Source organism: Diachasmimorpha longicaudata, chromosome 1 (genome assembly GCF_034640455.1).
Source record: "Diachasmimorpha longicaudata isolate KC_UGA_2023 chromosome 1, iyDiaLong2, whole genome shotgun sequence".
NCBI lineage: Eukaryota > Metazoa > Arthropoda > Insecta > Hymenoptera > Braconidae > Diachasmimorpha > Diachasmimorpha longicaudata.
Genome location: NC_087225.1, coordinates 882,884 through 897,697, shown reverse-complemented (window position 1 = coordinate 897,697; position 14,814 = coordinate 882,884). Strand labels below are relative to the sequence as shown.

Below are 14,814 nucleotides of genomic sequence, written 5' to 3'. Positions count from 1 at the left end.
AAGACTGACAAGTCTCCGGCAAATCGTTCCGTTTGTTCCCCTTTACCTGAGTTAATCATGAAATCAATCACCTGATTTAGCATTAGCACAAAGCGCCAAGTTCAAACTGTCATATCTCGTAATCAACACGTGCAAATCAAACTACTTCGACCTTACTTTCCGGATTTAAGTGTCTACTCATATCAAACCCCTCCTCCACCCCGAACAACTCACTATTCCACCTTACCCTCTTCAACAGGTAGTGGGGATGAAGGCCACAAGACTCTGAGAATGCAGTACTTAAAACGCAGCAACTATGCTACAGTCTTCCTTTTGTTGTACACGTTGCAACGAGTGTTGAACTTGATGTTATTATTTGCATCAGTAATTTCTCCCGAGGGAGATAAAAAAATTTCGAAGGGGTATCAGTGATTAATGAGACGAATACCATGAAATTTACGTGATCAAAGATTTAATTAGTAGTCGCGGTAGTAGTTTTCAACTATAGCGACATTATGAAGGAACGAACAATTTATTAGGTATGTTGTTATTGTTGTGATCATTAAATAAAAATCGATTGAATTTTTATTGGGAAATTAGTGAGGTGAGTTGCAAAGTGGGAAAGGAGATAAGTTAAATTATCGCTGAGAAATATCTAGGAATTTAAGGGAAACAGCGAAATTATTGTGGTGGCTTTTGTTGTGGTACTTGATTCGCTTAATGAAGTAAGTTATGGATATGGGTTTTTCATTTTGTTTTAATTGAGAATTCGAATTTTAATTCGTGCATTATTAAATAATGATAAAGGGTTTTTTTATTAACGTCAATTTCGTCAGAAACTGGTGGAGAAATGGTAAAAAATGTGAGTTTTGTGCGGAAAGAAGTGGAATACTCGGAAATATTAGACTGTAAATATTGCAAATATTTATTCTGGTTAATATTTTAGCAATCTTGGGGATTCTATTCGTTGCTAATGCCACCATTATCCCTCCACTCAAAGTAGTTTATTATATAGTATCATAAAATTGGAATACAGAAGGCAATTTAAAAGGGTCCGCTGCTAACGAAATTGTTAACATAAAAAAGAAAAAAAATAACAGTAAAATATGTCCACAATCCCCCACTCCCTCATAATAAAAAGCTCCTCCATTATATCCTTTGACTATAGTATTTTTCAATTTTTTGTTTCAGGTTCACCCTGAGAGACGCCACATCAACTGCCAATTGAGATGTGGAAACGTCTGCGTTTCCTCGTCCTGGCGGTAGTTGTGATCGCTAGGATTCACTTAACCAGTGCCCAAAATCCCCGTCTCGGTGGTGCTGTAAATATTTTCGCTCGTTACGGTTACCTGAGCATAAGTATGAGAGTTGTACCACGAAATGACACAAACAAGTGGATATTTCGTGAGCCAACAGTGGATGTCTTTCAAAATCCCCAACCAGCACCACCAAGACAACGTGCAAAGAGTGCAGCGGTATTCGAAGGAGACTTTCACATGGAATTTTGTGACAATGTCAGACAACTTTTGCAGGCTTACTTTCGTGATTTCTCCTTTGAAACATTGGACAGACCCTGGAGGGCATTTACAGCGAGTTGGTCAACGTCAGCAATGGCCAGAAATTTGGGGATAAATTCGTCGTTCATTTCGGGGGACTATTGTTATGTGCTAGTGCGAGTTGCTAGATTCAGAGATCAGGAAAAACTCGCTGGAGTGTCGGAAAATCTTGTTCTTGATGAAAGTGTCGCTAGGGAAATGAATAATATTACTGTTGGGGATACTGTCAGTGTTATCACGTTTATCAAGAATTTTGGATCACATTACATATCGTCTTTCGTCACTGGCAATTCCCTTTATCAGGTGAGGGTTTTTTTAACATCTAACGATGGGTGCACTGTGACCATTTCACAACGATAATCAATCTACTAGTCCAGCCATCAGGAGTTTTTTGTTTTCTGATTCTATAGTTTGTCTTAATATTGAAGAAGACAAAGATAAAAAAATCTCCCTCAAATATTGACAATAGAGAAAAAAAACATGAATACAAAATTATTCCTTATGCAAGTACGAAAAAAAAATGTCTTAACGTTTTTTTTATTATAACAATCCAATCGGAGAAATCGGTGAATTACTCACTCGCCTGGTGCTCAATATTCAAATAATTTTAGACACGAAATTGCGTGCAGTGATAGAAAAATTATTTGTAAAAGTCTAAATTTAAAAGTAAAAATTTAAATGCAAAAACTATTATTATTTTGTACGGTTATTCGAAAAGTACGTATTTTCCAATAAACATGCTTGAAAAGAAAAAAAACGAAATACATTGCTTAGATTTGGAGATATTTCGAAAAAACGATTTGTAAACAAATCACGATTTCTCAAAAACGACTTTACCGATTGAGTTGAACCTGGGTCCAGGGTTAGCTTCAACTCTTACCTAATATCTCACCAAATTTCAAATTTTTTGGAATGTTTTTACCCATCTATATCTTTTCTTAAATAAAAAAATCACCTCTGCTCACGAAGACTTCGCACATTTTCAACAAATTTTGCATTTTTTACCAAAAGGAAAATTAGCAAAATTGCTTATAGATAACGCTTGCATTGGGAACCAAAAATATTGATATATTTTTCTAAATTTCAGGTATTCGTATACACTCCTCAAGTATACCGAGGAATAAAAGAACGACTGAAGACACATGGTGTTGCTGACCTATCGAGTCGCGAACTACGTAATTATTTTTCACCTTGGTACGCTAACCACATGGGTGCCATACAATCAGCGAGTGGCAATAAATCAGTGGAGGCATGGGCGATTGACAGTCTCCGAGTGGAGTATTACATATTCACATATGCAAGCCTCCTGAAGCTTCATGGTGATGCCAGCTTGTTGGGTGAACTCGACGGATTGTTGAATAATGAAGCTGTACTTCAACTACAATTGCGCACCTTAGCACCACATTTCAAGGACGCTGAAAGACGTGATTGGTTCCTGGAAGTAATCGATAATTACTTCAAACTGTGGGAGGTCAACATGTGATGTGATAGAGTTTATCACTGTGATACGATGGATTTTATCCTCGTTGTGAGTATCATCGCCAATCAACTGTGTTCCAGGAGTATTGATGGCTATGATGTGACTCGTTCGAGGTTCTCTCATTGAGAAACTTCAGTGATTCTGTGAACTCAAGGATTATTACTCTGTGGTGATCTCGGTGTCAGACTGAATGAAATTAATGAACTCAAGCTCATTTATATTTTTTATGTGAAAAAGAAACAAACACCAAGTGCTCTCCTCATTTCCATTAATTACCAACGAAAATGTAATCTGTTATTGTTATAAATAAGTATTTATTATGTAATCGTTAATAGAAAAACCTTTTATACAAACGTTTTATTTATTTCAGTATTTTCCATATCACAAGCGTTACTCGTTATTTTGAATTTGTTCGTGAGTGAAGTGGCAAAATGTCAGGGAAATTCGATGAGTTTTGCGATTGTGTTTGTTTTGATTTAAGAGTCTCAGGAAATAACACGAGAGGACATTCGTTTCTCTGATACGCCCACTTAATTTTATCACTCCACTCGTTAATTTATTCTCCTAGCTTTTTTAATAATTGTTTTCCTATAGATAGCTTCTCTTTTTCGTTTCCTATGACAGGACTCACAGATAGTCTGGTGTTCTTCGGTTAATGTCGTCTCTTGATGATCTAGTTTTAGAAATACAGTTGAATAATTTAATTCCCTCGAAGATAGAATTTTAAGATTTTGGTTACTTGATTCTGAAATTTCATTGGGTCCCTCCTAATAAAATCATCATCGATGAAAATTAGACAGTGAAGTGTCAGAATGGGGAGAGGTAAGTTCATTGGCCAACTGAGATTTATATTTATGGATCATGCATCAGAAAGATTCCTAAATAGCTTCCGATTAATACAGATTTTAGGGAATATTTAAATCTCAAGGAAACCACGAGCTTTCCTCAAAATAATTCTTCAATGTCTCATGGATATGAAGTTCTAATTTTAATTCCTTGGTTTTCTTTAGCTTCAAACACTTACGTAGAAGTTGATAAAGGTGATTGAGTAATTTAATTTCTATGATTTTGCCACTTCGTTGACAGACTGATCAATTGTTAAATGTCCTTAAACTGGCGCACAATCAATTTTACAAACCAAAATACATTTGGTAGGAATTTGTTTTCAATCTATTCAATTTATTGAAGTACAAAATATATTGAAATAAAATAAATGAATTTATTGAATTGACAACATCTTCAAAAAAATGTATTTTGTGGAGTTTGATTTTTTAAATATTTTGTTTATATCTTTTCTCTTGAAAAACACCATAATTTTTCTTCATTTTTTTAGTTGATTTTTCTTTTTTCACCAAAACACTTTTACAAAAAAAATTTGGCCCAGAAAATTCCATAATAAAAAATATAGCAATTGATTAAATTGTACAAAAAAAAATTCTAAAACAATGTGACTTCTTCAAAAACCTTTAGTCGTAAATAATTTAAAAATTGAATAGAATTCTCCAGCCGATGTTACATTTTCGAATTAAATTTTTTCATGCGTGCCTACCTCGGAAACAACCATAGAACCTATATAATTATCCAATCGATGTTTGTCGTTAGAATAATTCTGCTTCAGCTCTTAACATTTCGAAGTTTCAACAGACGAATTATCGAGTTTGTGTAATTTTCCCCCGATGCAAATGGAATAGTTTAAAATTGTTGATACACATTTGACTTACGAGTTCAGTCGGGTCTCTTGTGGCTCGAAAGTTTAGCGCCTGCCTGCTGATCTCTACCCAACTTTCTACCATTTACAACTAGTAGGACAGGTGTTTCAACGCGTATGGACTTGAAATCAAATTCCTAGGGGGAAAAATTGAGAAAAATTATGACGTTGCTTGGTTCATGGCAAACAAGGAAAGCAATAAAATTTGTTGATGACGGTTTACGAACATTTCCAGAGAAGGAGAATTGTTGATGAGTCAGAAATGGCTCCGGGATCGCAACTGAATCCCCGACAGTCACACCACGACCCTCAGCCAAATTATAAACAGTTACTGCTATACAAGTTTTGTCTTCGTCGACCATACAAAAAGAACTGCAATGATAAATAACATTTTACATTAGTAGATTAATTCAGCAGTAATAATGACCTATACAAGCAAAAAATCCATCGCAAAATTAAATTAATTGTTCCAATAGTTTGAAAATGAGTAACTGTCACCGAAGCTATCACAAGACCATTCTCGTCTTGAATTCTACATTTTTATTTACTTATTGGTCTTTAGTTATTTATTTGTTCAAGTTTTTAATCAAATCAAATCTATGTAGAGAGCAGAAAAAGATCTAGCATTGCGTCCTTCTTATCCAATCTTATTACCCAATGTTACCTCCTATTTATAATACCGGGAGACCTTCAAAATAATCGGAATATTTATTGGTGACTTCATTACAACCAAATAAAGGTGTCAAGTTCTGCAAAACTGGCACAAAACTGGCACATTTGTTCATTTGCTGTAAAACTTGACAACAATATTGGGATTAAATTTGATTTCCGTAATGTTGAGATTTCTCTTAAGTACTTACAATGGAACAGCATCTGAATCGCGTATCCAGCAAACGACTTTTCCAAAAACAACTCTTTCAACATTAATCCCAGGGGTCAAGTCTTTGCAAGAGGATAATTCCAATTTTACCGATTTATTTCCGGAAGTGTATGAGCCTTCTTTGTATGGACCCAAATGTTTCTTGTCTAGGGCCTGAAAAAGCAGGATATTCGTAATAATAAGAAGCCGCAAAATATAAATGAAAGACGTTAGCTGTACAGAAAAACTATGAAGGAGGTAATTCGGAATGTGCAGGCAACTTACTTATTTTTATATTATTTTTATTTACATACTTTATTTATATCTAGTTCTTTTTAAATTTTTTATTCCACCAATTTTATTGGTAACAAGCCGCCGAATGGATCCCTTGCAACCTCCTTCCATATTCTACTTTTTTCTTTGATTCTTGAAGCATTTCATTTTTCATTTTTTTTCATTAATTAATTCAGTTCCCTTCCTTTTCTTTTACCCACTATTTTCCGTATTGATACGTGTTTGTCCTTTTGCTTGCTCCCAAATCAACTTTATGATTTAGACATTAACACTTGGAGCTAACAAAAGATGAAATGATCAAAAATCGATTTTTCTGAGCGGGGAGTTCATTCTCATAGTCATTCATTACATTCGACTAGTCAAGTGACAAAACGAAATGAGTTGACATATCTGAGTCTAGTTTTTGAGCAATAACTCTAAATCTAAGAGAGATGGCTGACTTTTTGTATTAGAATTTATTGTAGCGTTCAATTCGGTCTACAAAAAAACTTATAATGAAAATTTCCCTATTTTCTCTAGATACCGAGATATTCATAAAAGATAATCAATAGTCGTAAGGCACTCTTCTTGTTTTACCACTTCGCTACTAACTTCTCTTATGTTTTGTTTCGTGTACAACGCTTGCTCGCTTTATATTTCGTCTAATTGCCCTCTTTTCAGACGGTAAATGAGATGAAAATTCCTATGATAAACTTTTTTTATCCATCGATTTGACGTGGATCTTCTCGTGTCCCGATGAATTTTCCAAATATGTATTACTTATCAACCGATTGTGACCCAATTACTGACTATTTTAGTAAAGATTTCTTCTATTTTATTACTGATTATTTTATTGCATTGGATTTAACCCCTTACCTGAATCATCTGGTACAGTCTTTTTGGCTTCAATCTTCCATTGGTACTGATGGAATTTTGTACGTCTCTAAGGTATTTGAGTAATTCATCGAATTTTGTTCTTGGCACTTCCCAGGTGGGATCTAGCAACATGGCACGTTTAAATGCCTCCAGTGCTAGTTCATATTCTTCTTGATACTTCAATGCCTGTTGTACGAAATTAAATGAGATAAAGAGCATGCACGAATTTTATAGGGAAGGGGTAAGAACGATAAACATTTTTTTTCAATAAATTCAAATATCCGTGGCTTCTAGAGATAATTATCCCAAAATCGTTTAAAAAGGAGAACTTATCAATCAATATCAAGAGCTTTGCAATAGGTTTATTGTAACCATGTGCGCCCGAGCATTCCGTATTGTCGAAAAATTCCCACTTATGTTTTACAGATTGTCAAAGCCATGAGTTGTTCAATTCTTTTTACGAAATAAACAATGAAAATTGAGAAGTGCATTATTGCCTCTGTTTATTTGTGGAGAGAAAATTTCGGGGGAAAAATGGCATGAGAATAAAAAATCCAGGATTACATATCGGGAAGGAAATGTGGGGGAAGGATATAATCGATCTTCAGTGTATAACAAACTCTTGCCCTGTAATAGTTTGTGAATTGAAAAATTCATAACAATTCTCCTTTAATAAATTTCTGTCAGCCCGCCTCTTCAAAAATATTTAAGAAAAATCTAAAATGGCATGTTGAACTTATTTTGAAATGATGGCAGAATTAATTTTTGTAAGAAGTAACTTTACCGTAGCTTTGTTGAAAAACAGATAAGGTTGACTCTTGGCTACGATATCTCTCTCCTGAAATAGAAACAATTATATAAATAAGAATTCTGCTGGATCTTGTGAAGTAATTGAATGAAATAAATTGAAAACCCATTCATTGATTACGTAGGGAAGGTATATCACGATAATTGGCAGTAAGAATACTACCGAGTAATATTTTTTTGTGCTGAATTGAAATGTTTAATAAATTGAAAGTAAATTCAAAAGTTTATTGTGAAAAGTTGAATGACGTTTTTTTACTGAATCCAACAGTTAGGAGGATATCTATACAATGATTCGGATGATTTTTTCAATGTGGGTGAATATTAATGGTTCATCAAGGAATGATTTCTTGCTTGATGCAGAAGCGAGAGGGAACTTACTGCTTGGGCATAAGCTGACATACAAAGCCTCAAGGTGGCAGGATTTTGTGCAATAATGAAGAAAGATGCCAAGTAGGCATTCCCTAGAATCGTCCATGATATGCCATCACTGGTATCCATCCCCACAGCTTCTTTTGCATACTCCACCCCGAGTTTGATATTTTCAATTCTCTGTTTCTGATTATCAGCTGATTCCTGCCTCAGCACCATTGATAAATTCCTCAAGGATGTTTTGTTTCTACCCTGGAATGAAATAACAGTAAACAATTATTGAACAAGATGATCCACACATTTTCAAGGACCAACCATATATTTTTATCTACCAGATTGAGCTTCTCATGTTTTTCTGTGTAAAAGTATATTTAAATTAAATTAATTCATTACGAAAATTTGTTATATTACCCTTTTGCCATTTCTTTCAAGAAAATGTCTTCGAAAAATTTTAAAAATATAAAACATCGCCATAATATCGACAAAAGAGGCCGACCTTGCTCCTGATAATTCATTAGCAAAGTGGTAAAACGAGATAAGTCAGTTCTGGGTATTGGTCAGTATTTGATGGATATTTCGGAAGGTAAAAGAGATTGGCCAAATTGTTATCATAACGTTTTTTGTGAAACAAATTGAGTAGTATTAAACAAATAATCATAAAAATTTCGCTATCTCTCCTGGTTTCGAAGATATAGTTGAAAAACTCGACTAAGAGAAAGGTCAATTTATCTTGATTTACCATTTCACTATTGAACTCTTTATGAAACTACGCAACAATATTCGAACTTATTCTCCCACTTGGTATTTCGTGAGGTTAATTACATGAGGTAAAGCTCCCACGAAACAATTTTTCGCCTGTTTGATGTCATCATTTTTCCAGTAGCACTCTCCAAGCTCGTTCCAGGCATCAATCAACTTGGGCTCCAGTTTCACAGCCTTACTAAGCAGCTCCTCAGCCTGGGGAACGAATCTATCGACAACGTTGTAAGCTTTTCCTTTAAGATAGTAATATTTGGCTCTGCAGCCATCGATTTCATATCCCTTGAACTCATCGAACTTCCCCAATGCCTCTTTCATCTCTTGTTCAATGTCACTGTTTTTGTTTATGGCGTTGTCAATGGAGTGATTCTCGAAATAGCGATCACGAAAACGGTACAATACCTCCACTCGCTCCTAGAAGTTTTTGACAAATTAGTATCGTTTAGTCAAAATCAGGACAAATTGTCAATACGAGAGGAATTGGATAGATCAGAAACCATATTTTTGATGAAAATAACTCACAGTAAGAGCAACAATTGGATCTTCCTTGACTTCACTGGGGCCCTTTGCCCCGGCAACGATTTTATCATCGATAGTCGCCGACATTTTTGTTGTGTCAGCAACAATCACCGCACTTCGTTCATTAAGGAGTTGTTCAATCTTCTCTCATCCATAAAAAGAACAATTCTCATAAACACTGGAATGAAACGTAGATTTATTAGATACTGAAACTAAAGTATTGGTAGAAAGTGAGGTTATGTCTCGTGTCAGCAGATGTACAAAGAGGATAGACTAAAGTAGAGGCTCAAGTACTTGTGGCGCCCCGTTTCCCGTGGGGTGAAACTACGTCGGTAACGTGGAGTGCCTGGCAAAGAGGATAGACCAAAGTAGAGGCTCAGTTCTGGGGGTTTGACTGACGCCAGTTTCTCCACGTTACCGACACGATTTCACCCCCGAGGAGACGGGGCGCCACGAGTCCTACTGGGGTATCTGCATATCGGCCGAGCGGGGGGGCTCCGTTCGTACTTGTTCAACTGTACAAATGATCAACTGTACACAGAATTTTCAGACGGCGAGAGCACTACTGTGAAGGGATTCAACTGTCGAGAGAAAAAGCTAGGCTGTACATGTGGCGCTGGGTCCACATGTACAGCCTAGCTTTTTAGAATTTTAGAATTTTCAAACGGTGCTCTCACCGTTTGAAAATTCTGTGTACAGTTGATCATTTGTACAGTTGAACAAGTACGAACGGAGCTCCCCCGCTTGGCCGATATGGAGATACTCCAGTAGGACTCGTGGCGCCCCGTCTCCTCGGGGGTGAAATCATGTCGGTAACGTGGAGAAACTGGCGTCAGTCAAACCCCCAGAACTGAGCCTCTACTTTGGTCTATCCTCTTTGGTGCCTGGCGTCATTCAAACCCCCAGAACCGAGCCTCCTATCCTCTTTGGTCATCACTAACGTTGGCGTGGGGTTGTCTGACTCCCCAGGATTTGAACCTCTGCTTTAGTCTATCCTCTATGATGCAAATGGTTGTAACGCGTCACAACCTCGAAAACATTTACAAAGGCCTATCGCCTATTACTTCAGGACACGACTCCACATATATCAGTGTCTAACAGGTTAAAAACTAATATTACGTTGTTGTAATTGCCATAATCTCTCGATAAACATGACACCACTTGGAGTTACAGCTCAGGTAAGTGGTCAACAATATTCCTGCACTTATATATCCATAATTCTCATATCGATAAATTCATTGCAAGCAAAACACGTCTCTGATAATCTACTTTTTTCCTTTAGATTGCCAAACAAAATCATGTGAATGTTAAAATTCCTCTTGTCAAGCACAATGGCATCGCCAGTGAGTACTCAAAGCAATTCGAGTTGAAAGGAAAGGTTTACAAGCTCATGATACAAATCGATAAAATTAGAGCCAAACCAGGACCCAAATGCAAGAAACCGGCCCTTTTGGCATCGAGCAGACGTGAAAAAATGGAAAAACTCAGGGAAATACTTGATGAACGGTCTGGAAATCGTCCCCAGGAAGATGTGAAGCTGATAAATAATTCACATCGTGGGGAGATTCGACCTCAGTGCAGCGAAAAGAAATCAAACAATAGGAATAAGTGCCCAGTGTGTCAGGAGCATTTGGACTCGCTCTTAGCACTTTTTACTCATCATCAGTTGAAGCATTTTGTTTGTCAATTGTGTGACGCACCTTTTGTGTCTCAAGTAGCCTGTGATAAACATGAAGTTCTTCATCAAGGAGATGATGCACTGCTCATCTACAAATGCCATTTGTGTGAGGAGAGCTATGACTGTTCGAAGAATTTGAAGATTCACGTCAAGGGGAGCCATTGGGAGACTGTGGATGTCGGGTGGAATGCTGACTCTGATGAGGTGAAGGAAGTCATCGATAGGCTAGTTTATGAGTGCGGAATCTGTAGTATTAACGTGAAGGGCGATGAGAATTACAGGTAATTATTATTTCTATCACACATTTAATTAATTTACGATTTTCCGGGTGATTGTTTTGTTTATCCTGTCACAAAAAGGGAAATTTTTCTACCTGACATATGTCTTATTTGATTTGTTACTGAATTAAAAATATAATGGGAGATTTCTCTTTTTTATAGTAACAATATCTCTTACTGTTTATTCCATTATCTTTCCAGAAATCACATGGTACTCCATCAAATGAATGTCGCTAATTCACTTCTTCAGCCTCCCGAGAAAATCTCAGATATGCACTTGAGTGACCAACGAAATTTCAAATTGACATGTACCATTTGCACTCAGACATTCAATACAGCAGATGCAGCAGAGACTCACATTTGTTCATCTTCGACGCCCGAGGAATTATCTAAGATATGCTCCATCTGCAAGAAACAATTCGATAATACTCAGGTCTTAAATCAACATCTTGCCAGTCATTTTTCAGGTACTCATAATTGTACGGTGTGCAAAAAAATATTTGCCAACCATTCCAGCTTGCTGAGTCACGTGAAGACTCATACGAATCATAATTCGTCAGTGGTTACAGTAATCGTTTAGGGTGGGAAAATGAAATATAACGAGGGTCAATCTCATTCTGTTATTCTGTAAAGTACCGCGAATAAACAGTTCTCAAAAAATCTCATAAGTGGGAACCTTTTCCTGGAGAGTTCTCGCAATCATAAGAGTCTCTTAACATTTCTTTCAAAATAGGATTATTTCGAATGAATAAACGCCAGATTACATTTGTCATGTTTTATTGAACTTGTGATAGGAGTCTTTAGTTATGAACTTGTAAATGCCCATGTCATATTTTTTAAAGGTAGGATTGAAGATGAAACATGTATGAAGAATTTTTTGAAAATAGTCTGAGGCATTAGTTGTAGTATTCTAATGACTATTCTACTGGAGTTCAAACAATCAAAAATCGCAGACTGTTTATGAATTTATCGTGAGATTCCGAATTTTTATTGTCGGACTATTTTATTGAATTCCGATGGAATTTATCAAATTCATTTCCAATTTCAATTTACAATGGGAAACATAATTATTTTACCAAATAAGTATTGAGTTGCTTCGCCTCTCAGGTCGTACAATCATCCTCTGGAATAACGTGATTGCCCTTATTGAAATCTAACCACGAGTTTTACAAATTTGGGGGTTCGCAACATTATTCATAAAAAATCATGATTTTAGACAATGAAAGTGTATGAATATAGATCTCTGAGGAAATTGATCAATGTCAACTATTTACTAGAACAAAAATATATTCTACTGTTTTTTTTGGTTCCAACTCCCGATGAAGGAATTGATTATCTTAGTATTTAGCATTTGGCTAAAGAAGAGGGGGAATGAGCCGAACCTTTCTGTCTTGAAATTTCGATATCGATGGAGAAGACTCGATACTGTAGTCGAAAGGGGGCTAACTTAATATCTTTCATAAGAAATCATTATTCCGTATTTTATGCGAAAAGAGTCAATGATGAAATCGATCTGCAATTACTGTAGGATTTTTTCTGATGGCAACGGGATGATATATCAATTTTAAATCTTCAGCAACAATCGCTTTTTATCGGTCGAGTATAAAGATCGCTTCTTATCGATCGAGTATAAAGATGAGTCTGACTGTTAATAACTTGCCAATAAAATTTCGCTAAATGAATGAAAAGTGTATGTACTATAATGATCGTAATGATTATTTTGTAGAAATTTCAAATTTCTATCATTATTTATGCAGCAAGAGGAAACAACCTGCGCAAGATTTTTGGGGGAAAAATCTTACGTAAATGTATATTTCGAAAATAATTTCTTCAATTTTTTTTTATTTGCCCTTTACATTTTGTTGTGTAATGAGAAACAAAAAGAATAACTCTGTAAGAACTGAATTTGAAATAATGAGGAATCGCCAGTGTAAATATATACTAAACGGATCGTGGAGGGACCAATCTACATTGAGAGAAAAATTTAATAAAATGGAACGATTTTACTTTGGACACAGTTGGAAACAGAAAAATATAATGAACTAATAAAAATGTAATTAGTGCATTTGAGTTTACTTGAAACGATTGATTTGACGTGATTTTAAAAAATCCAAAAACAGAAAAATTTAGTTAAACGGAACGATTTTTTTTCACTCAACCACTCGGTCTTGTTCAATGGTGCCAACGGAATAATTCATTCAATATGATTCAATCGTTGATTGCCCCAGTTTCTGAGAGGTCCTGACATGAACCTCATGCCTCCATCAAATAAGGGTTCGAATCTATCGTAGATTGGTTTGTATTCCCTGAATATTTTATCGAATTTTAATAGTTATTTGAATGTATCGCCTTACGTCGATCTGAAAGCCTATAGTAGGTGATATCAATGGAATTGCATGCAATAAGATATTTTTAATGAAATAATGGCCCATTTTCAACGGAGTATGCCATTATCCATGTTCTATCGGGAATCCACTGTGAAGATAAAGAGTTAAAATGTTGAAACACTAGAATTCTCTTTTCATACGAAAGAATATGGATTCAACAAAATATACTTCATAAAATCTACCATATTTTTCTCTCACTGTAGGATTGAATGACATTGTCGTTTGATGTCAATCATAGCCTTTTCACTCCTAAAATGGGATCTTTGTGATATTACTGTCCCTTTTTCTTTTGAATTGAATCAAAAAAACCTATCAGTTCTGTAAATTTAGCCGCGAAAGGTCTACATTAAAAATACTTGACCTAGCAAAACGAAATTCCACCTAATTTTTAAAATCCAACTAAATTTTCTGAAAAATTTGCTACCTTTATCAATAAAATTTTGTTGTGCCTGTACGTCAGTGAAGAGCTATTTAAATCAAGAGTAATATAATATCATAAAAAATCTACTCAATAGATTCACAATTTTCCCCTGGCAATTTATTTCTTACAACTCCATTTTTAATTCAAGTGTGTCGCAAGTTTGTAACTTTTTTATTGTGTATTTTACTTAATATTTCATTGTAATTCTCATAAATTGAATTACACCACGTAAAATTTCTACGATCATTCTACGACTGTATTTAGCTACAAATAATAATTTTCATATGATTAAAAATTAATTTTCAACTTTATTTGACTAATCACTCCGACAATGACATCAATAAAGTCCTCAAAACTAACAAAATTTACAGTTTAATATTAATTAATAATTAATATTGAGTTCTTCTTCAATATGAACGATATCTATTGCCAAAATGCTAAATGTATTGATGTCAATAACTCCGAACGAGTCACTCTATCTCCGGCGGTGGCTTTGATTTTCACGGTTGCATTGTCCTCGTAAGGTGGCAAAGAAATTCTTGATTTTTGGTTTACACGTCTTTATTCTCATCCAAAATAAAAAAAAATCATCGAATGTTGAATCGAGCATGGGTATCCCAACAGTGGCTGACACAGAATTCATGTAAAAAGCGAGTGTGGAAAAATATGTTCTACAGCGTTAACAAAAAAGGTGCCGACAGCAGCTCAACTACAATGAGATGAAAAGACACCCGGTGAGGTATTGGCGTCAAGCATCATCACCACTTCAAAAGTAGCCGGTACCCCTGATACTTTGGGGTAAAATGTGTTTATTTAGTTAACGTCAAATTTACTCCAGTAACGTTTGGGTATCGTTTCCCGGGCT

The 14,814-nt window shown here is 35.5% G+C and overlaps 3 protein-coding genes across 6 annotated transcripts; 2 read left to right on the top strand and 1 right to left on the bottom strand.

Annotated features, from left to right (window-relative positions):
- Positions 1-1,168: 1,168 nt before the first annotated feature.
- On the bottom strand, positions 1,169-9,467 carry LOC135168585 (tetratricopeptide repeat protein 5-like). Of its 4 annotated transcripts, none has more exons than XM_064132943.1 (9): positions 9,189-9,467; positions 8,730-9,080; positions 7,917-8,159; positions 7,516-7,569; positions 6,732-6,917; positions 5,584-5,756; positions 4,951-5,095; positions 4,737-4,860; positions 1,169-3,782 (listed from the first exon to the last, which is right to left on the bottom strand). In XM_064132943.1, exons 1-8 carry the CDS (start codon positions 9,270-9,272, stop codon positions 4,741-4,743), a joined length of 1,356 nt encoding a protein of 451 aa, XP_063989013.1. In that variant the 5' UTR covers positions 9,273-9,467; the 3' UTR covers positions 1,169-3,782; positions 4,737-4,740. The 4 variants fall into 4 exon arrangements, with proteins under 4 accessions (XP_063989013.1, XP_063989023.1, XP_063989033.1 ...); XM_064132953.1 differs by having other exon boundaries at positions 1,169-3,688; XM_064132963.1 differs by having other exon boundaries at positions 1,169-2,970.
- LOC135168607 (torso-like protein) lies at positions 1,209-3,368 on the top strand. Its single transcript, XM_064132987.1, has 2 exons — positions 1,209-1,838; positions 2,623-3,368. The coding sequence occupies exons 1-2, from the start codon at positions 1,209-1,211 to the stop codon at positions 3,016-3,018; spliced, it is 1,026 nt and encodes a 341-aa protein (XP_063989057.1). The 3' UTR covers positions 3,019-3,368.
- A 646-nt stretch (positions 9,468-10,113) lies between the features above and the next one.
- LOC135168600 (zinc finger protein 423-like) lies at positions 10,114-14,240 on the top strand. Its single transcript, XM_064132976.1, has 3 exons — positions 10,114-10,363; positions 10,468-11,144; positions 11,343-14,240. Exons 1-3 carry the CDS (start codon positions 10,337-10,339, stop codon positions 11,719-11,721), a joined length of 1,083 nt encoding a protein of 360 aa, XP_063989046.1. The 5' UTR covers positions 10,114-10,336; the 3' UTR covers positions 11,722-14,240.
- The last annotated feature ends 574 nt before the right edge of the window (positions 14,241-14,814 follow it).

Coding starts and splice junctions, on each gene's coding strand:
- LOC135168585 (XM_064132934.1), bottom strand. CDS start 9,272: ATGTCGGCGACTATCGATGATAAAATCGTTGCCGGGGCAAAGGGCCCC. Junction 5,757..6,731: donor GACTGTACCAGATGATTCAG/GTAAGGGGTTAA, acceptor CTGCTTTTTCAG/GCCCTAGACAAGAAACATTT. Junction 5,096..5,583: donor GATTCAGATGCTGTTCCATT/GTAAGTACTTAA, acceptor TTATCATTGCAG/TTCTTTTTGTATGGTCGACG.
- LOC135168600 (XM_064132976.1), top strand. CDS start 10,337: ATGACACCACTTGGAGTTACAGCTCAG. Junction 10,364..10,467: donor CACTTGGAGTTACAGCTCAG/GTAAGTGGTCAA, acceptor TTTTTCCTTTAG/ATTGCCAAACAAAATCATGT. Junction 11,145..11,342: donor AAGGGCGATGAGAATTACAG/GTAATTATTATT, acceptor TTATCTTTCCAG/AAATCACATGGTACTCCATC.
- LOC135168607 (XM_064132987.1), top strand. CDS start 1,209: ATGTGGAAACGTCTGCGTTTCCTCGTCCTGGCGGTAGTTGTGATCGCT. Junction 1,839..2,622: donor CTGGCAATTCCCTTTATCAG/GTGAGGGTTTTT, acceptor TCTAAATTTCAG/GTATTCGTATACACTCCTCA.